The 26,985-nt window shown below is 45.2% G+C and overlaps 1 protein-coding gene across 1 annotated transcript in view; it reads right to left on the bottom strand.

Annotated features, from left to right (window-relative positions):
• Positions 1-26,985, bottom strand: part of PAPPA (pappalysin 1) — a 225,619-nt gene that overhangs the window by 97,164 nt on the left and 101,470 nt on the right. The window contains exons 8-9 of the mRNA XM_031450304.2: positions 23,883-24,011; positions 18,822-18,913 (exon numbers count right to left, since the gene is read on the bottom strand). Of these exons, the coding sequence (XP_031306164.2) occupies positions 18,822-18,913; positions 23,883-24,011 (221 nt within the window). The remainder of the gene's footprint in view (positions 1-18,821; positions 18,914-23,882; positions 24,012-26,985) is intronic.

The raw sequence follows: 26,985 nt of genomic DNA, 5'->3' as shown, positions 1-26,985 counted from the left end.
CAGACTCGTTTGCTGTCTTCTGCTTCCCTAACTCTCTGCTAAATGCTGTCAGCTTTCAGGGTGAGGTCTTGGCCCCCCTTTCTTATCTATCTACATTCTGTCATCCAGCCCTAATATTTAAATAAAAAATTTAAAGCATCTATGTGCCAATGGCTCAAACATTTCTTTAGTTATGACCTCTTCTCTGGGTCCCAGCTGCCTGCAATAACATCTCTACTTAAATATCTATTTAAAGTCATCACAAAATCAACATGTCTAATACAGAAATAATAGTTTCTTCCCACATTCCTTTCTTTCCCATCTTAGTAAATGACAACATGGCCCAGAAATGGCCAAACTAAAATCTTCTGAGTCATCTCTCCAATTTTTTTCAGTCTACCTTCCAATACCACATAAAGTCCATGTGCACATCCTGTAGACTCTTTGGTCTCAGGATATTCCAAAAAGATCCACTTTTGCTCCATCACGACCACCCTAATCCAAGCCATCATCACCATTACAATGCATAATTAACCAGTCTCTCTTCCATGTCTGTTTCCCAATCTTCCCTCCTCCAGAGCACAGCTAGACAGCAATTAATGACATAAATTACATCAGGCCACTCTCCAACCTAAAACTCCTCAGTGGCTTCCCGTACGGCATGGAACAAAATCCAAAGACTGCATCGCAGCCAACAAGCCCCCAGGTTATCTGACCATCTCCTACTATTCTCCTTCTTGCTCACTACCTTCCATTCATCTCCTCATCCATCCATCCATCCATCCAGACAGCCATCCATTCAACAAGGGATCTATTCCTTAAATGAGCCAAACTTGCTACTGTTCCAGAAAACTTGAACTTGCTATTTACTTTACCTGAAATACTTTTTTTTCCTGTTTTTTTTTTTTTAAACAATCTCTTATTTTCATCATGTAGGGCTCAGTTACTTTCTCAAGTAACAACCCTACCTACTTACAGTAAGCTCACATCTTATTCCTCCACCCACTTTAGGGAGTATGATCTTATTTTATTTCCTTCACAGAATTATTTACTATCTAAAAATAAACTGTATTTATTACAGTTCCCCCCTCTTCCAGAAGCCTTCCTCAAAGTGCACCTCTTTCTTTATGATCAAGAAAACTGCCTCGCCATATTATGTAACTGATATTTAAGAATAAATGAATGAATGAGTGACTGAGTAAGTGAATATGGATAGTTCTTGGATTGTAAGGTTTTTCTGGGCTGGCCCCAATCACTCTTCTACTTGCACCCTTAATTCTTAGGACAATGCCAGTCTCATAGCAGGTACTCATTAAATGATGAATTAACAAAATTCTTCTAGAGTTTCAGAATATCTGTTATTCATTGTATTGAAGAAGTCTCAGACTTGATTTGAATCTATTTCAGTAGATTGTACTATACAAAAATTTTTAATGAAAATATTAATTAGAGTGATATCATATAAATACAAGCACATATTCAGGGAAAAATTCAATTCTATCTAAACCATCCCATAATATTATATTTTTCCCATGAGACATCCTGCCTCACCATCTGTCCTAAATATTGTTTTATTTTCTTTCTTAATTGAATCTGCAAAGAAATAGAATATCTGGATAGAAAAGGTGGTGCATACTAGGCTGAAATTTAATAAAGAGATTTAATGGTCTTATGAATTGGAACTTGAAGATATATTTATATCACCTTGAATTCAGTACAGTTTTTTGAATGGCCTATAAAGACTAAGCAAAGATAGCGATCCTAATAAATGACAATACATTCAATAGAGCAGAATGTTCAAAGCCCTGAATGATTTTTCAGCTAGGTCTCTTTTGGGTTCCAACGCTATATCATATTATGAAAGAGGGGGTAAAATTCAGTATCTCACTGAATGACACAGTGGCCATGAAATAGGACAGGCATTCTAAGCATGGACAGGAGAAAGGGTGACACCTAGGACCCAAAGGCCTTAAAAAGTATGAGCAGGAAATAACAAAATGAGGTTTGTTTTGGGTGATATAAGCTAATAATAAATGCAGGAAAACAATCTGAAGCATTCATATGCAGAGAGTCTGCAAAAAGCAGTTAAAAAAAAAGGTGATGAAAGATAGTCAACTACAAATGGAGTGTCAGTGATTTTAATGTAATCTCATCAGCAGACACCAAAAAGAAAGGGAAAGAGAGGAAGAAAGAGAGAACAAGAGAAAGAGGAAGAAAGAATGAAAGAAAGAAAAAAAGAAAAGAGAAAAGAAAAGAAGAAAGAACAGGACACTTTCTCAAGATTGGCAGCCTGATGAAGAGAACTGGCGTCTACAGTGGACGTCCACTAATACAGTCTGTGGCTTTGCACAAGACATTTAGGGAATGGGCTGCAGTTTCCCCTTGTATAGGAGGAAAGAGCTAAATCAAACAGTTCTGGATTCCCCTCATTTGAGTCGTTCCAAAATATATTTGGTTCTTGATTTTTGCATTCTCCCTTTCATCATTAAATCCATTTTTCAGTCCAAAGATGGAAAAATGTGTTCAGCAAAATTAAAATTGAGAAGGGGGTAGATGAACGCTTCTGAAGAACACAGAAGGGGACTATAACAAAAAGCAGATGGAACAAGGGACCACTGGAAGTCAAAATTTGAAATTCAGCTTTGTCACCAACTTATGTTTGGTACTGGGCAACATACATCATCATTGTGGGTTTCGTTCTTTTTGTCCATTGAAAAAAAAAAAGACGATATCACTTTTCCTACCCATTACAGAAAGTGGCTGTAATGATCAGATAAAATAGTGTTCTGGAAAATACTCAAACTTGTTATTTCTGCATCTGATTATTAAAATACAATCTAGAACTCATCTCCCAAATTATCACATGGTTTTTCCAACTCATTCAGTCTCAGCTCAAACATCAACTGCCTAGTGAGGCCTTCTCTGACCACGCTAACTTCACTCCAGTCTCTCTCTACCCCACTAGTCTGTTTGATTTTCTACCTCACATTTTATTGCTTCTTCAAAGTTGGCTTGGCTGTTGTGTTCTCTCTAAAATAAAACGTCAACTCCCTGAGATTCCCTCCCACCCTGATCCTTAATTGGTTTGACCAGCCTTGAAGACTGTCCTTCTGCCGTATAGTTGAGATAAGACCAAAAAGATGAGGCCTTCGAGCTACACTTTCCTTTACCTCCAAGTTTAGAAATGTGTTACAGTGCTCTAAAGAGCAAAAGCCCAGTCAACACGCAGTGTTGCACTTAGGTAGGTAGGTTTTCTTTATCTGGCGTGATGGATGGGCCACTCCTCTTTCCCTGGAGAGGATTTTATGTTAATCTGAATCTATATATCCTTTGATTTGTATTGTGGAACTGTATTATGTTTTTATAGAAATGTGTATATGTCTCTCTCTCTCTCTCTCCTCCCAATAAGGAAAGAAGAGAAGAAGGAAAGAAGAAAAGATGGAAGGAAATATGGAAGAAAGAGAAGGAGGAATGAAGAAAGAAAGGAAAGGAGGGGGATTGGTCTCCCATCTTGAGAGTTAACCTGGAAGATTTGAAAATATCAAACAAAACCACTGCTGTTTCTGATCAGAGATAAAAGATAAGGGTCAGCATAACTATTCATGCTCAAAAAAAGTCCCAAGGAGTAGTGGTCACTCTGAGATCAGTTTCTACCAACTGCAGAAAGCATCTGCCCAAACAGGAACATGAGACTGTGGATTACGTCACTGACAAGACAGCAGATTCCAGAAAAGAGGTCAGAGTTAATTAAGTCTCCTCTGGTCCTAGAGATGGCTGGACAGACCAGTTCTGGACCACTGATGACCTAAGATACAGTCAAGAGAATGGGGCCCAGGGTAGGCACCATCACTAAGCAATGCTCATATAGGTATGGAGAGGCTTAACCTGCAGGAGAGAAGGCTCAGAGGGGACACAGTAGAAAACTCTTCTAACAAACGACGGTTGGTCTGAAAATGAAATTGGCTACCTTGGATGGGACTGAGTTATTCATGCAACACTTTTCTGACAGAGGCTTGATGACAACTGACAAGGCATAATCTGGTTCCTTACTGCTTCTGCAGCTTTCTCCTTTCTAACGCATTCTGACTTCAGCTCCAGGCAGGCTGAAGCCGTAGCCACCGCCTGAATGGGCCATATTCTCTCTCACCTCCCCACCTGTGCAGAAGCCCTCCTCAAATTCCCAACACTGCTCTTTCCATGACTAGTCTCCATGCGTCCTTTACCCATATTTAGCCAGGCACTCTCTGGAAGACCTCCCTGGCAGTCCACCCTAGGAGGGCTCATTGGCCCTCTTCATGTCTTCCCACAGCATCTTCTTACTTCTCCAGTTAGAATGATAGTTACCACGCAGTAAGAGCATCTGCTTAGTGGATGATCCCGGTACATGCCATGCATAATGTCAGATGTCTTTAAATATGCGATGTCATTTAATCCTGCAAGAGCCCTATGTGTTTGGTGCTATTGTTAGAGCAGGCAGATAGCAAGATATGAGCAGAGAAAGGGGGACGCAGGCCAAATGGCAGGAATTGGGCAAAAAGGAGGGGCATGGGGCCAAATGCAGGAGACCATACATCGTGTGAACAACAGGAGTCCCTAGGCAGACAAAAGCAGGAACCTCTGGGCTAATAAGCGATCACACATTTTAGGGAGACAAGTGGCCTGGAGGCCAACAAAGAAAGGTTGGGAAAAGGCAGGAATCTCCAGTGTCAGAATGTAACCTTTCACTCATGATGTCCTCATTTCAATAAAATTAGCCTTGCAGATTATAAGTACCCACCATGCACCAGGGCCATGACACTTCCAATCCAGACTAAATAAGGACAAAAATCCCTCCCTCCCTTCAGGAAGGTGGAGTTGGGATGGAAATCAGGGAATAAGACCCCCAAATCCTTCCCTCCCCAATGAATACTCCACCCATTCATTTTTACACTCTATATAACAAACCTGCCAAAGAAACTCAGCGCCTGAGTCTGCTCACCTGAGCTTGTCCGCTCTCCCCTTGAGAGCATACTACCTATCCCTTAATAAACACCAACTGCACTTTTTTTAACCTCCGTCTCTTCTCTGATTTCTTTCTGCAACGAGACAAGGACCTAACCAACAGCAACACTATTATTATTCCCATTTAACAGACAGGGAAATGGATGCATCCAGAGGCTACAGCACGATTACCTAAGGTTCCCAGGATCAAATCCTGACTAGCAATATTCTAAAATCCACACCCTCCCGCCCACCCAGGCTGCAAGGTTCACGTCTTTTGCGTGGATGTGGACGGTGAGGAGCATCTAATGAGACAAGCCGATCCGATTCTACGATGCTCTGTGATTCTGTGGCACTCGGGGGCTTCAGGGATCTGATGGCGCTGTGGTCACATCCCTGTTCTCTACTAACTAGCTGGGTGTTGTGAGCAGTGCACTTCATCTCTGAGTCCCAGTTTCTTCTTCGGCAGCTGGTGAGATAATGACTCTTCCCAGACGTTAGGAGGATGCAAATGAGAGACAGAAGACGCTAGCATGGGGTCCAGCATGAAAAGAGATTCTGTGAAGGATCAGGGGTCTCCCCTTCCCTAAAGGAAGCGATCTGTCTGTGCTGCCTTGTGCCAGCTAAACGGCGCCGGCTCAGTAACTCATGCTTTGGTTAGACCTTTTTAATTTTTCTAAAGGGGAATCTGAGTTTTTGTTGGCAAGTGATTGAACAGGCGTGGGCCCAGCCTCCAGGCCCACAGTCCATTAGGGAATTTACGAAGGGAGATGGGGGACCGTCAACTCAAGTACTCCCTTCAGAGGCAGTACTTACAAAGCCATCAATTTCCTTAACAAAGACCATTGGCTTAAATGCCCCTTAAAGCTGCGTTATTTACACAGTTCTCCACTTCCTTTTGAATTCTCTGCCTGGGGGGCGGCCTACCTGCAGTCCTTCCCAGCTACTAGTTAATTAGGCTCGCTTCCAGAAAGGAAGCTAGTGGAAAGTGGGACTTGGTTTTGAAAAGCAGCTCAATTTAGGGGTTATCAGAGAGTTCGCCAAAGCCACTGGTACTGCCCACCCCTTCTGCTAATGCTCTAAAACATGTGGACCTTGTCAAGGAGTTATGATCACGGTCGGTACTGTGAGATAGAGAAAGGGTTACCATTCCCACCGGCTCTGCTTTGCAGGAAGGTGAAATAAGGCTCAAAGGTGCATTAATTTAGGCAAACATTCCCCAGGTGCTTTCTAGCTCTGTGGCAGAGCAACACTGTAATACTGCCGTTTTATAGATGAGGAAACTAGAGTAACTCCATCCCCTTTTGTGGCAGAACTGTGATTTGAACCAAGCAACGGAGCCTGGTCATGGAACCACCATCCCGAGCTACCCAGACTGAGACGTCTGGCCCGAGATGACAGCTAGGAAGTGGAAAGGCTGTGATTCCAACTGAGGTATGCCTGACTCTAAAAACCAGCAAAGCTCTACCACACTTTGGGGCCTAAAGAAAAATATCATCTCTTAAGAAATATATCCTTACATCCTTCTTTCACTCATTTATTCTAATATTTACTGAGCCGCAAATTAATTTGCCAGGTCCTGGACCAAATCCTGAAAAGTCAGACGAATTAAACTGGGGTGCAGTACCCCAGGAGCTCGGGGACTAGTGAGAGAAGCAAGCAAGCCAGTCCAGACGTGGGAAATGACAGAGAGGGAAGAGTGAAGCATGCTCCCCAAGCTTCTAGTTTAAATGTCTGGTTGGCTAGTGGCACCAGCGGTTGAGATTGAGAAAAACAGGACTTGCAGCAGGTCTGGGGAGAACATGGGAAGCCTTGTGTTAGATGTGTTGAGTCTGAGTGCCTGGGGGGCATCAGATGGAATAATTAGACAGAATCAAGAAAAAGGCCTCAGACTGAAGACAGAGGTTTTGGAGTCTTCAGTTTTGAGTGACGGGCTCAGGGGGAGAATGTAGAACAGAAAGTAAGCCCTTTATGGGACTTTCGGAGAAAGAACATTTAACAGGTAGGCAGAACAAGTCTGTGTAGGGATGGCCGAAGAGGTTAAGGAAAACTGGGAAAACAGTAACATTTCAGAGACTCTGGGAGTTCAGAATTTCAAGAAAGAACCAGGTAAGTTGAGGGAGGAAAAATACTGGAGTATGTCTATTTAATTATACTCTATTAGAATCCCCTTCACAGCCTCCCTGAGGGATGATTCACAATTTTCTGCTTGATCTCTTCCAGGGACAGAGCACTCTCCACTTGTAAGAACTAGATTATTATTTTCAATAACCTTAAGAATCAATATTTAAGGATCACTTTCTGAAGAACAGGAATTGTCCCAGCAGATCTGGCATCCTCAGTGCCTCAGCATGGCCCTGACGTAAGAGGAGCTCAACAGATGTGTGACGAACAAACCCACAAATTCATGAAAGAATACATCATGGCTGCCCTGTGGAGTAAAGAACATCACTCCCATTTCACAGTTGGAAAAGATGTTTGGGGACCAAGCCTGGAGCAAGAAGTGGTTCCCTTGTGCCACTGGGTCAGGTCAACTGGCTTCTCCTCTCTCTCTCACTCTCCCTCTCTGCCTGGGAGTCCTCTTGGCAGAAGGCACAGAGACACATGGGAAATTCAGGGGGTTGAAGACACCAGTGCAGCCCTCTTGTTGGTAACGAGGCTGAACTCGAGTTAAAATGCGTGGTTTTGGACTCCTGAACTGAGGAACCAGCTCCAGCCAGGACCTATTATGGTCCTGCCAGCGGCAGTTGCAAGTTTAGTTCAAGCTTATGGATAATTTGGGCTGGGTTTCTGACTGGCGTTGAAAGCCAAAATCAGTCTGATTTCTCTTCAGGTCAGTTTGCCAAGAGTACTCTGTGGGCCCCTGAAGAGCATCCCACTAGGGGGAGGCTGGTCTTAAAACACTGCTCCTAGCATGTCCTGCTTCTGCCCAGAAACCACGACTCGCTATAGGATCATGACCACCCACCCAGTCATCTTGTGACTTCCCTGGTAGCTTTTTCCAGACTGGCCTACTCGCAGTACCCACAAAAGAACCCTCATTCTGGATCTTTACAGGATAGAGCCCCTGCACCTGGACTTACTGAGCCCAGCTGTCCAGGAAGCTTTCAAAGACTTACCACCCCACACCAGGGGTTTTCCAGCTCCTCCTGGGGCCCCCTCACATGAATCCCTGCACATCTTTAATGACCACTGCCCTCTGAAGTCCCCCAATGAAGGGCTTTTTCCACTGCATCCTGCCTAGCACAGAGCTTTGTATGCAGCAGTTGCTTAAAACAGACAAAAACTAGTGTGAGATGGGTCGTGTTTGCTTCCGGCTGTCTTTGCAGGACCCCTGTGGCTGCTGCTCCAGGACAGAGAAGGCAACCCTAGGCCTTGTGAGGGGAGCTGCGGACACCCGGCGTACAGTATTTCAGCTTTCTTTCTGGCAAATTAAAATGGAAAATCCAGTCCCTTACAAATTATTGTAATTTCAGATTTGCTTTATCTTAATTTCTCCTTGGTACTTAATCAGTAACAGCCAAGAAAAAGTCGCATTCAGTTTCTCCCTCTGTTAAGTAGTTAATGATCTGTAAACAAACAATTCAGACAGCATTTCTCAAAGAGACCCTCCATTCTTTTTGTCATGTGAAGATTCCCTTTGCACCTTGCATTGTTAACTGTTCTCATTATCTGTTTGCTAGGAGGCTGTTCAGCTCTTGAGAGTGCACATTTTTATATTAGATAATCTTAATGATCAAGAGGTAGCATAAATTAATGGCTCAGCCTGAGGGTTTAAGAGCCAGACTTCTAGGGCTGGAATCCCTTCCAGGGAACCTTGAGTTAAAGTACTTAACATCTCTGTGCTTTTTCCTTATCTACACGGTCAACGCAATTAATCAAAGGAGTTAACAGAGGAAAAGCATTCAATTAATTGATAACGAGCTTTTTCTCCAGTTATGGCTATTGTTTGAGAAGATGAGCTGGAAGAGAAGTGGAAATACATTCATATCTTATCATTCCTGCTTGTTCGGAAGGTGCGGTATTTTGGGGGCGGGCACCGGCTCCTCCGGTTTTGGAGTTGGGCAGATCTTGGTTCTGCCACCTAGTAATTGCCTGCTTTAAACAGGTCATTTCATCTCCCTGAGCCTGTTTCTTATTGTGTAAAGTGGGAGTTACAGCCCCTCCCTCCCTGCAGCCTTGTGAAGATGGACAGAGGAGACAGAAGTGCCGTGTGTGCGGCCGACTGCTGGCGCAGGATGTGACCCTCCAGAAGGTCTGTTTCCTCTTGTGCTGGTTTTCCAGCTCAATAAATATTTATTGAATGGAGGCCACTTTCTCAAAAGTCACTTAAATGCTAGGGACTCTGTGGTGTCATCTGGAAAGTGGAGATGAGAATGCCTGGTTGCCAGGGGTGTTGTGGGTTTGAAATGAGACCACGTGGTAGGTTCCTAATGAACGCCAGAGTGCCCCCTTCCCCAGCCCAGGGAGGAGCCAGGATGCTGCCTGGAGCTTGAGGCAGGAAACTGTCCGAGTCCCTCTGGCCACTCTTGTCTGCTTCGAAGCACCACTTGATTCAGCGCCTCAGACAATGCCTGGCTCTAGCTGGATGCTAGGAGCACAGGGGTGGACACGATGACTTCTTTCAAGGGTGAGGGAAAATGACGTGTAAACCAACAAACAAACAAAAAGCGAGGAGTGAATACAATTACAGCTGCGCTGCTACAGGCCGAAGGCGAGATAGATGAGGAGACAGCCTCACCCCTCTCTCTCTCATCTGCCCTGACCTCCCTAATTGGCTGTTCTTTCACCCGCTGATAGACTCATCCATCCATGCCAGCAGCTGGTCAGCAACTTTTCCTGTAGGAAGGCAGATAGTAAATATTTTGGATTTTGTAGGCCATACAAGGTCTCTGGGAACTACTCCACTCTGTCTTTGCAAATATCTAAACCAAGGGGTACAGGTGTGCTTCAGTCCAACCTGATCTGCCCAACACGCAGTATGTCATGTTTGGCCAGGGGTAGTAGTTTTCTGACCCCTGACCTAGGCGAGCCTGCCCTAGCCTCCTGTGCCCAGGGCAGGACTTGGCCCCGAGTATAGATGGTGCACGCAGGACTCACCTTCTCCTCCTTTCATGCCAGAAGCAGCAGCCTCCCCATGGTCCTGAGGGCCTGCGGGATTAGAGCCTGCGGGTCCAGCCTCTTCTTTCTTCCTCCTTCACTACTACCCGGCCATGCTGACTTTCTTCCACCTTCTCAAAAGCTCCTTCCTGCCTCGAGGATTTAATAGTCTGAACTTGTTGCAATCCTCACTCTGTTACCCTGCTCCCCATCTCCCTCATTTGTCCACTTCCCATTCAACCTTCAAGTCTCAGCTTAAATGCTGTGTTCCGAGGAGGCCTCTCCTGGCCCTTCAGTGTGAAGGAGGTCCTTCACTTACGCACCTTCATGGATTTCCACTCAGTGGTATCTACAACAATCACATTTAAATAATTACTTATGTCATTTCCCTGGCCTCCCTGGCCTTCCCCGTTCAGTACTATTTCCTTTGCAATTAGCACAGTGCTCGGCACAAAGCAGGCGTGGATAAACGTGTGGACCGACGGAAAGGTGGGACCCAGCAGCCAGCGCGCACCATCCTGTGCCTGGTTCTGACGGCACATGCTAGAGCACACAGCCGACTTAGAGCAGTGGGGTTTCGCATAGTCCTGACTGCCCATCCATCACTTTATTTTAAGCACATTACTTCTCTGTCCAAAAAGAAAAGAAGGATACAATTAGGCCTATATCCCTCACTTGCTTAATATTTCAATTTCCCCCAGGGCACTCCCTTCAAGTGGAGATCACAGCTCATGAATATTAAATATCTTTCCCAGCCCAACACGGTCCCCAGGAAAGAGCAGAGAGCCAGGAGCTAGGAAAGGCCCCTGCCCCCAGGCCTCTCACCTCTCCTGGGCTGCTTCGGTCTTGATTGCACAGATGCACAGCAAGGCACATATACGTGCAGGCAGGTTTCTGGTCACTTTAAATGCCACAAAGAAGCCCTTGTTCTTGGCTACCCAGATTTCACCTGCCTTGGTCTCAGGCTGCATTTAAAATGCACACATCAAAGTTGAATCTTGATTCCTTGAATTCAGGCAAGCTCCAAGTCCTTTTGAGCCCGACCCCTCCCTGAGAGTCAGGAGGCTGACTGAGGCTGAAGATGAGAACTCCTCCCTCTGGCACCAGAGGCCATCCTGTTTCTTTTCATTCCTGACTGGCCCCTCTGTGGGGTAGGCCTCCGGGGCTTCCAAAGGAGGTGGTAAGCCGTGGTCTGAGGCTGGATGGCAAGCTTGATCCTAAGCGGTGCTGACTCAAGGGTGTTTGAATGTGTCCATCAGACCTCCCCGTTGAGGACTTCAGATCTTCAGGCTGCCTTCCGCCCCATCGCTTCCCTTCCCTGTGCCTTTGTCCCCTCTGTGACCCTCTCTGACCCTCCGGGTTAAAGGAATTCCTTTCTCCTCCCCAAGCCCTCATTGCTTTTAAAATGCACAGTTTAAAAACAATAATGATCTGGGATTTAAATTCTGGAAGTCAGGGCTGAAAGGGCCTGGGGAGCTCATCCACTACCCCCATGACTTTACAGCCGAGGAGACTGAGATCAAGGGGCCTCAGCCACTTATGATGGTAGGATCCAGGCAGGACCATTTTCCCCAGGGGCGGATCGGTGGCCTTTGCATCCCTCACCATCGAGATGGGAAGTGAGGAAGGGGAAGATGAAGTGGCATGAACTGACATTCTTGGGTATCTACTAACTGCCATGCACTGTGCTCGATACTCTACGGATGCTATTTCCATCCTCCTCTAAACAGAACTCTGTTATAATTACGTCCATTTCCCAGAAGAGAAGACTGAGACTCAGAGAGAGGATGGGAGATACCCAAGATGACCCAGGTAGCAATTACAACCACTAGATCTTTGAACTCAGGCTCCTCAGTCACCAACACATATTGCCATGACAATGGGAAAAAGCGTCAAACTTCTCCTAGGCTAGAAAACAATGGGATTACTGCCAATAAGAGTGTGGGCTGTTAAAAACAAAAATATAGCTCCAAACACAAAATGGCCCTATGTTGAGGGCATGGCCTCTGTGCCGTGGAATGTATATAGAGGGATGATAACTGAAAATGATCGTTTTCATGACTTATGAAAAAGGCATAGAAAGGACATTTGCAATCACTAATGTTTCCTGCTGTGAGTCAATGGCACTAAGGCAGAAATAGTGTAAAACAGAGGCTCTCTACTGCTTTGTGTGTGTGTGTTTGGGGGGGTGTTCATCTGGATACTGGACATGGACTTTAGAAGCAGGCGGATGGGATTGAAGGTCTTCCCCGATTTACTTGACTATGACTTAGGGCAATTTACCTAAAATCTCAGTGCCTCCGTTTCCTCATCCGCAAAATGGGCACTCTTTTTTTTTTTTTTTTAATTTTGTTTTCTACTGACGTGCAGTTGATTTCCAGTGTTAGTTTCAGGTACAGAGCAAAGCAATATAGTTATACATATACATACTTAGATATATTTTTTTCAGGTTCTTTTAAAATGGGCACCCTTATCCTGACTAAACGGAGTTGACAGAAGGGTAAATGAAATCATTTGAAAAAAGGGTTCTTCGCGTAGAAGATGGTAGGCTGGGTGCCTAATAAGTGAAATAACTTCACAGTTTAGTGTGCAGACTGCTTAGGTACCAGGAATCCCATCTCTGCTATTTCTAGTTGTGTGACCTTGGGCAAGTTACTTAACCTCTCTGAACCTCAGTTTCTTTTCTCTACAAAACTGGGATAACACTATTTATTTCATAGAGTTTCTGGGAGGATTGATATAACTTCCAAATTAATGAAATTAGCAGCAGTAATAGTAGCAGCATTGCTCAACACATATATAACCCTACAACGGTTAACCCACTGTTTTAAAAAGCTTTCCATGCACAACCTCTTTTCATCTTCAAAACAGCTGTGAGATGCAGGAACTATTACTAACCCATTTTACCGATGAGAAAAACTGAGGCACAGATAAAACGTATTTGGGCCTGGCTTTTCACCCCAAATCCATGTTCTTAATCCCTATGCCATGTGTCATTATTTGAGTACTAAAGAAGCCACCCATTCTACCCGACAGATCATCACCATCATCATCTTCACCACCACTCGCATGATTCCTACTAACATTTCCCCTGTCTCTGAATCACGAGAAGCTTCATTTCAAGAAAGTGTTTTGGTGAAAGGTACTATGTTTTCCACAGAGGGAGTCCTGAAGGACTATGTACAGCCAGGAGAAGTTTTGTTTTCTTTTTTTCATATTTCAATTTTTCTGTAAGGTGAGAGGTGGGTCATGTATTATGATTTCACGTTGTTAGAAAGAAAATAGTAATAAACGCCAACTCCCATTCTTCCTCCCCTCCCACTCCCCCTCCCCTACCAAACGCTGGTTTCCTTTTTAGTCATTGTTGTTCTAAAGTCTCATCAGAACATCCACCAAGAAGACAAAGCGATTCATCTTCTTGTTTTCCTTTCTCGCCTTGGCTAGGAGCAGGCCAGGGCGGCCTGACAGAGGGGCCACAGGCTCCGTGACCCCCGCCCCTCCCAGTGACTGGTGGGGAAGTGGACTGATCCCTCCTCCTCCCCCTTATCTGCGCACAGATAATTGAGTTATTGGCCCTGGCTCTAGGATGGGGGCTGGAGATGCCTCCTTGGATGGGAGACAAAGTCCTGCTAATGGCAGGGGATGAGGGAGACGGGGGCAGCAGGGAGGGAGCGAGAAAGAGAGACAGGCAGGGAGTGCGTGTGTGTGTGTCTGGGAAGACAACGTGGGGGTCCTTTCGCTTTGTTTTCCTAACTATTTATCAGTATCAAGCAGGATTTGAAACCCCAAAGCCTTTAAACGGATGTTTGACAAATCGAGGATTCCTCCCTGTTGGACGGGGAAAGAAGCCTTAGGGCCCTCAGACCGATCATTCTCCTTTCACAAGGAGAGAAACTGAGGCTCCGAGATGCAAAGCTGCAACCCAGGCTCTCACGGACCCAGCTATCCTGGAGGACCCAGAGCGCTAAATCAACAGCAGGAGGAGTCCTCCACAGTCACATCTCCTAATGGATGAAACGTCATCTCCGAAGGTAGCACATTTCCAGCACCCGCTCAAGATATATGACTAAGTATAACCCCTTCTGGGGATGCTTCCCATTTTGTCTGACTAATTTGACCATTACCTTCCCTCCTTCAGCTTTTATCAGCAGCCTGTCTGTAGTTTATGACTCAGTGCTTTAGAAACAGGATTCCCAACGCTGTGAACAATGCCTCCAGCCAGAGCCTGGTGGGACGGGGTGGGGGGCGTTATCATCTTACTGATACTGCACTTTTTTTAACTGAAACCTCAGGCCTGGTGTATGTTACGTTTTATAAAGAGGGGGAAAGGACAAGATAATTTCCCCTTTGTCGGGGACATGGCCTCGTTGCCTAAGAGGTCTTGTGGGTGGTGTTCCTTTTAACAAGCAACTTATTATGTGCTGGGGGATGAGGGCGCTGGGGGCGGGAAAGTAGGAAGGGGAAGTCCCAGGGTGTTGCATAATAACACATTGGCACCTTGGGAATACTTCCGGATGTGTGGGCCTCTGAAAAGTGAATGGGAATGCCACCATAAATCTGTCACCCACCCTCACACTGGTGTTAGCAAAGCCAGGGAAAACAGCAGCCCGACTAAATGGTTGGTGACCAGAGATAAAAAAGAAGAAGGAAGGAAGGAAAAATGGAAGGAAGGAAGGAAGGAAGGAGAGAAGGAAGGAAAGAAGGAAGGAAGGAAGGAAGGAAGGAAGGAAGGAAGGAATTCAGATGGAGACACAGAATTGCAGAGCAGAAAAAGCAGAGGCTTTCTACTTAGGCTGGAGATGGGATCACACCTCTGTGAGCTGCGTGACCTTGGGCAAGAATCATAGTAAGTCTCAGACCGCTCATCTAGACTCAAGAGCTCTCATTTAGGCTCACACTGAGCAAGGTGTGTGACATAGGGCATGCCACCTGGTGGGTATCCATGCATGGTGGTTGCTGGAGATACTGACCAGCCCCCCGACCCCGACACACCCACACCCACTGAGGAAAGCAGTGCTGGATGTGCATGAAGCACATCCACCTTGCTGGGAATGGGGCGAAACCTCACAGGATGATGGCAATCTTCACTCGGGATTAATAAGGGACAGTCAACAGAAACCAACTTCGGCCAAATTAAGCAAAACAAGCAAACAAACAAATCTACTCAAAGAGTATCAGATACTTATGGAAAACTCCCTGGGAGGGATGCAGAGTGTTTTGAAGCCCGATTCCAAGCTCAAGATTAGGCCCCGAGACTGGTCTTGGGTAGACATCTCAGAGCTGTGGCGACACATTTCAGTACTAACGCTGCATGGTGTCGTTGGTACTCTGCAAACACAACACCGTCTTTATCAAAATGATTTCTGCAGGGTCCCTGTGTCTTCTGATTCAGTCTTGGGTTGGTGTGTCTGATTAGGGGTCGGAGGGGAGTGCAGGTCAGGTGCCCACACTCAGCAAAGAGGGACTGGGAGAAGGAGGTGCTCGCATTGTCACTTTCTGCAGTGGGTTCAGCCCTGCCTCACTGTCATTACAACAAGGAGAGTTCTTTCCTAAATCTAGAAAAGGGATTCAGAGTAACTGTCCACAAACAGTGGTAAATGTCTTCCACAGTGAAGTCTCAGAACTGTTACCATTTTCCGGACGAGAACACTGAAGCTCAGCCAAGGTCATGTGTCTAAGCCGTGGTATGAACCCAAGTCAGTCTCAGTCAAGCCTGCTCTCTTGGCCGCCATCTTGACCACTGTCTTGACACATGGAATAATGAGAACAAGATCCACCCTAGCAAAGCCTCCCACACTCCAGCCCCATTTCTCTGACTCATAAAAGCTGGATCTGCTGGGAGCCACAGAGTCACTGTCTATTTTTTAGCAGTTCTTCTTAGAGGAAGATGTTTTTTCTAGACTCAAAGCCATGGAGTTTGTCCTTGGAATGCAGTTCCTAGGAGCTGGGATCTCTGGACAGACCCCTTCCTTCCTGGAATGTCCTGCATCTCTGTGAGTCTCAATAATGGAATTCTAAATGGTGAGGTTGGGGGGGGGGTGCATAGCTGAGGTCTTTCCTCTTAATGCAACCACACTCAACACACAGGGGGAACAGAGAGCCTTCCCTGGACACCATCCACACCACTGACAGTTTTGTATTCCATTCCATTAATTCATTGCGTGAATTATTCCACAGCAGTTATGTCCCCAAAGCCCTACAAGACCAAGAGCTGTCTTTTTAAATTTTTTATTTTTTTTTTGCAGGAAGCTCACCGCAGTAAGCTCTGGAGTCAGACTCTCTGGGTTTAAGTCCCAGTTCTGCCACTTAACTGCATATCCTCAGTTCACCTCCCCATGTCCCAGTTCCCTTTTTTGCAAAAGCAAGGCAATAAAAGAGTCATTATGAGGATGAGAGTTTATAAATGTGCTCGGCATATAATAGGTGTTCAATGATCAGAGAACGACGGTACACAAGTGGATCCACGAGGCTCCAGGTCTCACCCTCTTGGTAACTCTCTCGTCTTTACTCCTCTCAACACAGCTTGAAAATCACAATCTACTCTGGTCGTTTTGGCCAGAGTATACGTGGGGAAGCAATGTCCAAGGAGGTAAAGCAAGGCAGGACTGGACTCAGAGTCCAGCTCTATTTCTTCTTTTTTTTTGGGGGGGGGGGGGTAATTCGGTCTATTTATTTACTCATGTATTTTTAACAGATGTACTCAGTGCTCCTTCTGAGTCTCCCAAGCCCCACCACTGTATGCATAAAATTCAGTTATTTTTCTAAGAAATGGTGAATCATGTCATCATCTTCACCTCCTCTTTGCACTAGGCTCCAGCAACCTAAAGTATCAAAGGTGGACCAGCAAACGTTGTCTGTAAAGGCCCAGACAGTAAGTATTTTAGGTTCTTTGGCCCAAAGGGCCTCTGCTGCAACCACTCAATTCTATGGTTGTAGGAAAAAACAAAAACAAAAACAAAAAAACAGCCACAGATAAGAAGACACGGGTGTGCTCTGTTTCAGAAAACTGCATTTCTAAATATAGGCGGCAGGCCAGTTCTGGCCTGGTTCTGGATGATAATTTGCAGACCTGTTCCATGGATGGTACCATGTCTTAACTTCACTGCCTCCCATTTTCGTCCTAGAAGCATTTAAGTCACATGTCATCCTAGTGCCGTAAGATAGACGTTTTCCAGGAAAGACGTGAGAATAATGTTGGGTGTCATGAGGATGAAGCAAAGGTGAGAGCTGATTCAAATAGAGCCCACGATTATGAGAAATAGCCACATACCTTGGAAATCACACAACAGAAGTACAGGTAAGGCTCTTAGGAGCACGTAACCCAATCCTTAGTTTCCATTTATAGGAGATAAACTGAGGCCCAGACTAGGGAGGTGACTTGTTCAGCTTCATGCAGTTAGTTCTAAGCAGAGCTGGGACCAGAGCTGGGTCTCCCTAAATTTAGTCCAAGGCCCTTTCCACTATACCACTAGGCTAATATCAAGCTCTTATTATAGATCATAGTCAAATCAACAGAGGAGAGGGGAAAAAAAACCCCCAACATCCGCACTTTTAAAATCCACGGCCCTGCCTGGAAACTCTCCCATCCTTCCTCCCTCCACGTCTTCCTTTCTTCCACCCACAAACAGTTGTGGGACACCTCTATCGTGTTGCTCAGCCCCACTTGGTGCCAAGGAGATAGTAGGTGCTCAGTAAATGTGTTTGAGAATGGAATAAAAAGTAAAAGATACATAGTAAAGACCTCACCGAGCTCCCAACATACCAGAAGAAAGGTCTAAAAGCTCCCCTGTCACATGCTGCAAATATGAGGACCCGATGGCATTCCCCCTCCTTTAGTCCTCCTAGAAAACTGCCTTTCAGTGAGAAATCTTCCCATCAACGTTTTCATCCCTTCCTTAGATGGAGCACCTCTGTCTTTTGTACTTGCAAATGAATTGTGATTAGTTTTCACCTCCAGCCCAGGGGATTAGCTGGGGGACCTTTGATCTTCAGGTATCGATTTGCATCTTAAAGGAAGTGTGATCTCATCTGGGCCAGCTCAAAATTCCATCCCTGCCCCCCAACCCCGTCTGTTTACCAGCCCCAGGCTGACCAGGGCCTCCCAAGTGGGGCTAAAACAACCAGATCAGTCAGGCTCCTAGGGAAGGCAGAGGAAAACACATTTCCCATCTGACTCCGTGAAGGTGGGAAAAGGACATTTGCTTTCTAAACACAGGCTGGTCTGCGATTCCTCTTCCCTCCAGTCGGAGAGACGGCCCCTGGATCCTGGCTAGAGGTTGTGCAGCAAAATGAGCTGAGCTTGTGGGTGCAAGTCAGACAAAATCAGGTTCAAGTCTGTCTTCAGTCACTTCTAACCTGTATGACTCTGGACACGTTTTACAATCTCTCTGGGTTTTCCTTTTTCTCATCTCTAAAGTAAGAACAAAAGACTTATGAATCTATAATGATAATTGTCCTGGACAGGTGGCGTACAGAAGCGCAATGATGCACATAAGATAAAGCTAGACCAAAACAGTTAACACCAGCATCATCCATGGGAACGTAAGCTCCCTGAGGGCGTGGGTACCTGCAGTTTGTTTGAGTCCACTGTTGCATTCACTAGTCCCCAAAACAGTGCCACACCCCCAAGGAGGCACTCAGTAAACACTCTGTAACATAAAGGAGTGAGTCATCATTTAGTTGTAACTACTGTGTTATTGTAATTGTAATTGACTGCACTGTCCTCGCCTCCAGCCAGGCCCAGAGGAAGGACAAAGACTCACCGATGCAATTGAAGGACACTTCCCTTCGGCAGAAAAGGGAGCAGCCGTCCCCACTGACCTTATTCATGTCATCGCATTCTTCACCTTGGCTTCTGCAGGGTGGGTAGAGAAGGGAAATTTGTCAGATCAGCTTCAGAACCACAGCTGGACACGGAAAAGTTCCTCTCCGGGGCCCTGAACTTTCCAGTGACACCTCAAGCAAGTCCCCTTCCCTGTCTGAGTTTCTGTTTCTTCATCTTCAAAATGAGAGGCACACAACGTGTAAATTTGTGACATCCTATTACATTCTGCCTTACTGTGTGTTTCTGGTGACAAAGCAGAACTCCTGCCTCAAACTGATTCTCTGAGATCTCCCCAGTTAAGTCAGCTGGTCAGACGGGAGTAAGAAAAGGACGAACAAACGAACAAATGGACGTACAGATCTTGCTCCACTGCGCCTGGGAAATCTCACGCCCGCCCTAGAATGGTGGATTTGAAGGAAATCTTGGAGTCTCTAAAATGTAAACGCTGTTCTTCCTGTGCCCGGCCTCAGCCTCTTCCCCGTCCCCCCAGTACACTTCAAGGTAAAATTTTTTTCCATACATATGCTCAAGTGTGGTCTTCCTTAGATCAGAGAATGTTGCCTTCTCCATCGGGTGTGTCATTTCATGGTACCAAGAACCCTAAAGTCTTCGTATTATTCCCCTAGGAAATAAAAATGCCTCCTCTTGTTTCTTTAGGAATTATTTCCATCACCTAAGGATGATTCTGCAGAAGTTAGGATGGGCAGACAATGAGCAATGGTCTCTGAATCGGACCTAGAAGAGGAGGAGGAGTAATGACTGAAAGATTGGATGGGTTGCCCCTTCCTGGAAAATTTCCATCCTTCTTGAAACAGAAACTTGGGGTTAGACCCCCACGTTCTGAACTAGCTGAGTGATCTCAGATGAGTCCCTTGATCTCCCTCTGATCTTTCTACCTTTGACAGCTTAAATCAATTAAAATGAAAAATGATCCGACTTTCCATTCCTTAGTCATGGTAACCACACTTCAAGTCCTCAGCAGCTGGATGTAGCCAGTGGGAACTATGTGGGACAGCACAGAAGCTACTTCCATTATTGCAGAGAAATCCATTGGACAGTGTGATCTGAGATGTTGCATCTCAGTTTTCTCATGGGTTAACATGGAGATAATTGTACCTACTCCTTAGAGTTGGTGCAAGAGTGGAATGTAACTTAACGTGGCTGACACGGTGTGTGACATAGAGTAGATGGTCAGGGAGGGACAGCTCCCATTCCCACTTTGTGCTGGGAGGTCTCTGCAGAGTGTGTGGCAGTCGTCCCTCCTTCCCCAGAGACCAGCTGGGACCTGTCACAGCATGGAAGAGGCCTCAGGCTTTGCCTTTCACGCAGGCAATTAACACTGGGAAATGTTTGTTGCTGTTAGGAGGTGTCAGAGCAGCAGGATGGTGCCTTGCGATCAATCCTTATGATGACTAGGACATTGCATGGATCTCTGAAGAGCCACCCAAGTTCTCTTCTGTTTGCAAACCTATGAGCAAAGAATTCTATCTTCCGAGCTGGGCCAAAATTTCCAGTCTCTGCCAGCAAATCTTGCACAGTGGAAACTGGTGACAGCCTTGTGCTTCTTAGCTATTTCACGGGTTATCTGGGGAGAGGTTTTTTTTTTTTTTTAACCTGGGCTGGTTTCCCTAAGCCACAGAGAACACTTCTAAACCCGCCTTCCCTCACCACCCAAACAGTATGTTCTATTGGTTTAAGCAAAACATTAGGGTCACCACAAATATCTTCTAGGCATGACAGATAGACAGGTTCTGAGAAACCTTCTTTGACCTCCCAGGCTGGAGTGGGTGGCCATCTTCTCGGAGTCCAAAGACAAGGGGCTCCATCTATCACAGCGCTTGTCAAACTGACTGCCTTCGCCTGTTACTTGAGAGCCCCATCCCAGGATTTAAGATGCCAAAGGATGTGACAGTCTTTGTCATCCTAGCATCCTGACGCCTGGCACAGTGTCTGGGACAGAGAAGACAGCACGTAGCTACTCCTTCGCTTGTTGGTTTTGCAGGGCTGTCGGCCACACAGCAAGGCAATGGCAAATCCAGATGAGAACCTGGGCCCTGGGCTCACATCTTGGCTCTGCTCCTAACTGGGTCTGCAAGCTTCGGAAAACCATTTTAGTCTTTGTGCACAAGTTGCCTCTTTCATAAAGTATGGTAATAAGACCTATCTCGTATGGTTGTTGGAAGGACCCAAGGAGATACTAATGTAGCACAGTGCCTCCTGCCTAGTAGAGGCTCAATAAATACTTATACTTATCATTATTATAACCTTCATCCAGTGCTTTCATCCATCAGGGGCCTCACTGTTGAGTCTCTCTGTATTTCTTTGTAAATTCCTTTGCATGTATACAGCAAATTAGTCAATGTATCATCCTCTGAAAATCCAATTAGCAAAGATGACATTCCTTCTCCCCCTCAAAGTTTATTTTGCTTTTTTTGTTTGATTTGCTTTGCTTTGCTTTGTTTTTGCTTAGGGAACCATCTATAAGCTGCATTCAGTTTTCTACAAAGTGTGCCAACTACTATTTGGTACCTATAACTTAACAAGTATTTGATGTCTATGAAGGATACTAATTCTAGGTAAAAAATACTAAAGGAAAAAAAAAACCTTTGTTAAGAATACTATTTACGTTAATAACAATAGTAATAATTTCAGGCCAGTGAGAAGAATGATACTATTCGCAGTGTTTCACCAGTGTATCTATACCTGACTCCAAAATGGATAGACTGAATTGCAGATCTGGTTCTACACCTAGAGAGTTTCTTCTTTTATTCCTTGTGCTAAGTTAGAAAATCCCAGATCACAGTGAGGAGTTGCCAGCAGTGACCACGAGTGTTTCCTGGACATTCTGGACAGGCAGCTCAGTCTTGGACCCACAAATGATGGGGCACTTTCCCGGGAGGACTTCTTGCTCGGTTGCTCAGTGTTTCATCAGACAACAGCCTCATCGAGAGCTAGAAGTCGATGTCTTAATGTGGGAGAGAACAGTGACCGTCTTCCCTTTCCTTGATTTAGTTACATTAAGCCCTGAAAACCGTATCTTCATGTTTGGTTATTGCATTTGGATGAAGATCTTAAAGACACACAACAGCACGCCATCAATTCCATTCTCTGACAAGTGAGGAGCTTTATCTTCCACGTTTGAGGAGTCATGTTCTTGGCAATCAGGTGGTTTGCACCATAACTCAACACTTAAAAATCTTTATATTATCTCCTCAGTAGTAACATCTTGATAATTCAGCATGGAAATTATAGCTGAAGGACATTTAAGAGACGATTATATACCCCTGAGATAACATCACTTCAGCAAGCCACTTGAAACCGTGTAAATAATCCTTACTGGCTTTATCAGTGTCAACGTTAAAAAAAAAATGTCATTCCTTATTTCAAAAACTTGACTTAGTACCTTTCTCGTAACAGCCCGTATATTTTAGCGTGCGTGGGGGAGCAGAATCTTGCACACGCCACTCCCTTTTGACACAGCAAGCTGAGATGTAACTCACTGGCCCTCGTCGGATCATAGACGCAACACCCACTTTTCCCTTCAGCGCTAAGTCATGATCCGAAAGCAAACTGCTGGCCAATAACCGATGTCCGTGTGGATGGGTATCCGTGTACACGCTCTTCCCTTGCACGAATGTGTCGTCCTTGCTGTGCCCCGGCTGGGCCTCTCACCCCATAGCAAGTTTCCAGTTCATAGGACACACCACAGAATCATCAGGACCAAGTTAAACGGCACTTGCCCTCCAGTGCTGGTGCCAGTGATGAACTAGAAGAAACAGCCATCGAATCCTGCTCTTTTACATGCATACTACACCTACGAGCGGATTCACGTTCTGTACGTCAGTGCTTTCATCCATCCGGGGAACGGATTCTCCTGACAGTGCCCCGCCCCCTGCAGTGAGAGTCACTGCAATGCCGTGTTGCACAGAGACTACGGGACACCCAACAGTGTCATTTAATGAAGGGATTTTGCCTGTAGCTTGTTGTATCACCTACATACACGATGTTTATCGTCAAATCTGCCAATAGTTTTAAAAGTCCCTTAGCAATAGTGTGACCTGTGACTGTGTTAGCAATAAGGAACACAATTTTAGTAATAAGGAACTGTGTGTGATTTTTGGTCACTTTTTCATCTCTAGGGACAAAACTATTCAATCCAGTGCCAGAAAACATTGGTGTTGATTCTGGAGGAAAAAAAATTAAGAGGTTTACTACTTTTTTTTTTTAAAACAATGCAAAAGCCTTGATGGCTTCTTGCCACTATTTCTCAGTTTCCTAACATCTTGCCCAGTGGACAAGGGGATGAATGAACTCATGATCCAATAAAATCCATTTTTCAGACACACAGCTTTATATTTTCTAATCATGCATTTCCCTTTTTGTCTGTTTGTGTGGAATCTTTACACTGACTATTCCTTTGCCTCCCTGTACTTACAGTCACATTCGATATTCACTCTGGAGTACTGTTTCCTATTTATAGTCTCAACATTACAGGGAATTAGGATATTTTGCTCTTTCTCAGGAGCCTGACCCATTTTGTAAATTGTTCATATAACAGGATACGAGAGAAATAACAAGTGTGCAGTGTTAATAAATATAAATGGTAACCAGCAAAGAGCATAAAAGTGTTTGAGCCCAGAACACTGTGTCCTGTCAACTGAACGTGGGCTGGGGTGGGAAAGACTAATGGAATCCATGTAGCACACGTAAAAACAATTAAGAACAAGAGCATCCTGGTGGTGGGTGCGTAACGGTGGCTCTGGCGAAATCCTAGATGGTATTACATACTTGAGAAATGTATGTGTTCAAAAAACAATCATTGCTTTTCCCCTGAGGTCAACAAACTGCTTGCAGACAAACTGACAGACTGCTTGTGATCCCTGGTAACTCACAGCTCACACACTGGATGGTATCTCTAAGCTCTTCTGTTTGGCACCCTGACTGCCTCTTGGCCTCCTTAGCATCAGCCCCACCCCTCTCTTTCGTTAGATCTACTCACTTCTGGATGATGCCATCGCCGCAGTACCCGCTTCCATGGATGTATACGGCAGCCGGTGACGGCTCACTCTCCTCATTTCCTGAAATAGTGATGACCCAGTACTGGTACACACTGCCAAGGTTTAGATCCCTGGAAAACATAAAGAAGACTATTAACTCTACAGGCACAAGGCTGGGGGCAGACAAAATGGGCCTCCTTACGTGCATTTCCGTCAGTCTTGCTTGGTTTTGCTATCACATGCACATTCAGTTATCCAACAATCTTTCATGTCTACTGTGATTAAGGCACTCTCCTATGCACGATGGACTGCCCTGAAGTATAGTATCAATTGACAAGACCATGAATATTTACTAGGTACTCTTTACCTTTAATTTCACCTTTGCAGTTACCCTGGTGGGGAAGAAATGGATGACATGTAGCCTGCAATGAAGGTGTCTGGGAGAATGCTGTCCAGGACAAGTAAGTGGGAAAAGCAAAGGCACAGAGGTGGGAAAGGAGAAGCACCACGCCAGATTCTGGGCGTTGTCTGATCTGTTCCCCTCGTTTGAAGACCTGGGCAGAAACCCCATCACAAGCAGGCAAGCCCTTTCCTTATATTTCACATCCAGTGATTCTCTCCCTCCCTGCCACTTGCTCCCCTTTGTGTCTCTCACTCTTGACTAAAATAATAATAGCAGCAGCCCATTCATTGAACCGTCAGGCCTGGCGATAAGCAGTTTCCATGAATTTTCTCACCTGAGAATCAGAACAACACATGTGTACGAGTATTTTTCACGTGTGTCTTACAGGTGATGAATCTGAGGCATAGAGAGGGTAAGCAACTTGCTTATAACCCTGTCATTAAATTATATTTTGCATTCTGCCTCCCTAAACCCTAGATCAGGCCCGTTTTAACAGTCTCAACCCTTGCAAAGGGGGAGTCCTGTCCCAGAGCTGCAATCCCAGGCATTGTTCCTGCTAGATTTCCAGTGTGCCTAGATTGCAGCTCTCCTCTGCTCTTAAGACCTCCTATCACAATGCCTGTTCCGCCTTCCTTGCACTCACCCTCACACCAGCTTACCTCCCTTCCCTGTGATGCCCTCTCAGCTCCCTGCTTGAAGTCACCCTGCCCTCAAAGGAACCTGGATACTGCCATTTATCCTCCAAGGCAAAGACAGATTTACAGAGACTCCACATGACCAAATCACCAGCCCCCTTTCCTTTTTGACCATTTTCAAAGGGAGATGTTATTCCTCTCCTTCATCTCCCTCTGCACCAGTTATTTACTTTTTAATAATAAAAAAAAAAAAGTGTCATGAGAAAAAAAACACAAAATGATAATGAAGGGCATTCCTATCAGATTCCAGAGTTGGGGCTGGGGGGGGGGTGCGGATTTCATAAACAAAAGAACGGTGTCATAAAATGTCAAGTCCTCCTGCCCATCTGTTGTTTCAGCTGCTGTTCGGGTTGGGGCTGTTTAGATAAGGTCAGTAGGATAACAGGTGCAGGGACAACAGACATACAATGTCTCCTGGCTCTCAACACAGCAAGCTGGAGCTTACGAGCACGGAAGGAGGCTGGTGAGGAACACAGCCTTCCTGACGACGTTGGGTTTATTACCCCAAAGGGCGTTCATTTCAGCAGTGCTGGAGCCCACAGTGATACTGGGGTAGACCAGAAGACCCTGGGGATTCCATCAGTGACCTGTCGATGTAAACCAAGTAGTTGAAATGCATAAAAACCTTGAGATACCGTACGTACGACTGTATGAATAACTGTTGCCTTGTAAAACTCTGGAATGCTAATTTGTTGATATAATTATAGGCTTTTAAAAAAGTTTATTGGATATTTTAACCTCCTCTACACTAATGAACGTATATATTTTCTGATGGTGCTTCTAAAGCTGGAATATTGCACCCGGAGGGGAAAGAGTGGTTTTCCTAGGGGACACATGAAGACACAAGATAAAAATGACATGCGTTCTACTGCACATAAATTTTGCTCTAAAATACGGAGGTATGTTTTACACTATACAAATATGGCCACATTATGGAATAAAATAAGAAATTGTCTTCAGGCTACATCCTAGGCCACCAGGGGCATCTGGTCACTGTCTGAAGCAGATGGAGTGCTTCTGGGAAAAGCACGAGAGTGTGAAAATTACTTCTCCGTGTTGTGTTTTTCATTTGTGGTGTGTGTCACACATGATTTATGGTTGATAATATTTGGGTGCTCTGCTAACGTTTGTGAATATTTTCTTCCTCCCCCACCTTGCCCTCCCCTCCTCCTATCTTCCTCCTCCTCCATAAACACCACTTTGAGGCAAACAAACATGTCTCCACTGGCTTCATCCATGGCTAGCGGAGAAGTCACAGACAGGAGTTTCACTGCCCTGAGCCTATTTCAAATTAGTCATAAACCTGGACTCAGAGCATTTTCCCACAGATTGAATGTGAGAATGTATGTATATTGTGCCTGGCCAATAATAAGTAGTTAATAAATGTTAACCCATTACTATTAATGCTGCATTATCCACGTTCTCACTTACTGGAGTCATGCTATGCTCTCTTTGCTAGAAGGGATGGAGTGACAAATAACTATATGTACACCTGGTTTAGTAAATGCAAGAAGACGGATGGGGCTCACCTATCATGTGTCATAGCTTGATGGAAAGTCTCTTTTCTACCACATCATTTGTCTAGAACATCCTCAGCGCCGGTAGGCTTGCTCTCTCTCGAGGTGGTTATTCCAACTTCAGAAATTTCTGGATCCCAGAAGGTTTATCTTTACCCCGAGGCAAAACCCATCCCCTAATAACTTCCACCCACTGTCCTCCTTCTTACCCACCAGCATCACAGAGAACACATCTGACTGGCAGAGAAACCCTAATAACCCTCCTTCAACTATGAGCACATGACGCAGGCGTCATTATCTCACAGAAGCCTGACAGTGGCTCTTTGAAGCAGGCGTTGTTATCCCAAGTTTTCAGATAGGAAAACAGAAGCCCAAGTCATTCCCTTCATAAAAAGGCAGGGAAGGGAGAACAGGGTACAGATACTACAAAAAAGATTATATTTTTCCACTGCAGAATTCTTGTGATAAAACTATAGTTTCCCCAAGTTAA

The sequence above is a fragment of the Camelus dromedarius genome, chromosome 10 (assembly GCF_036321535.1).
Source record: "Camelus dromedarius isolate mCamDro1 chromosome 10, mCamDro1.pat, whole genome shotgun sequence".
NCBI lineage: Eukaryota > Metazoa > Chordata > Mammalia > Artiodactyla > Camelidae > Camelus > Camelus dromedarius.
This window is presented reverse-complemented; position numbering and strand designations above follow the sequence as displayed.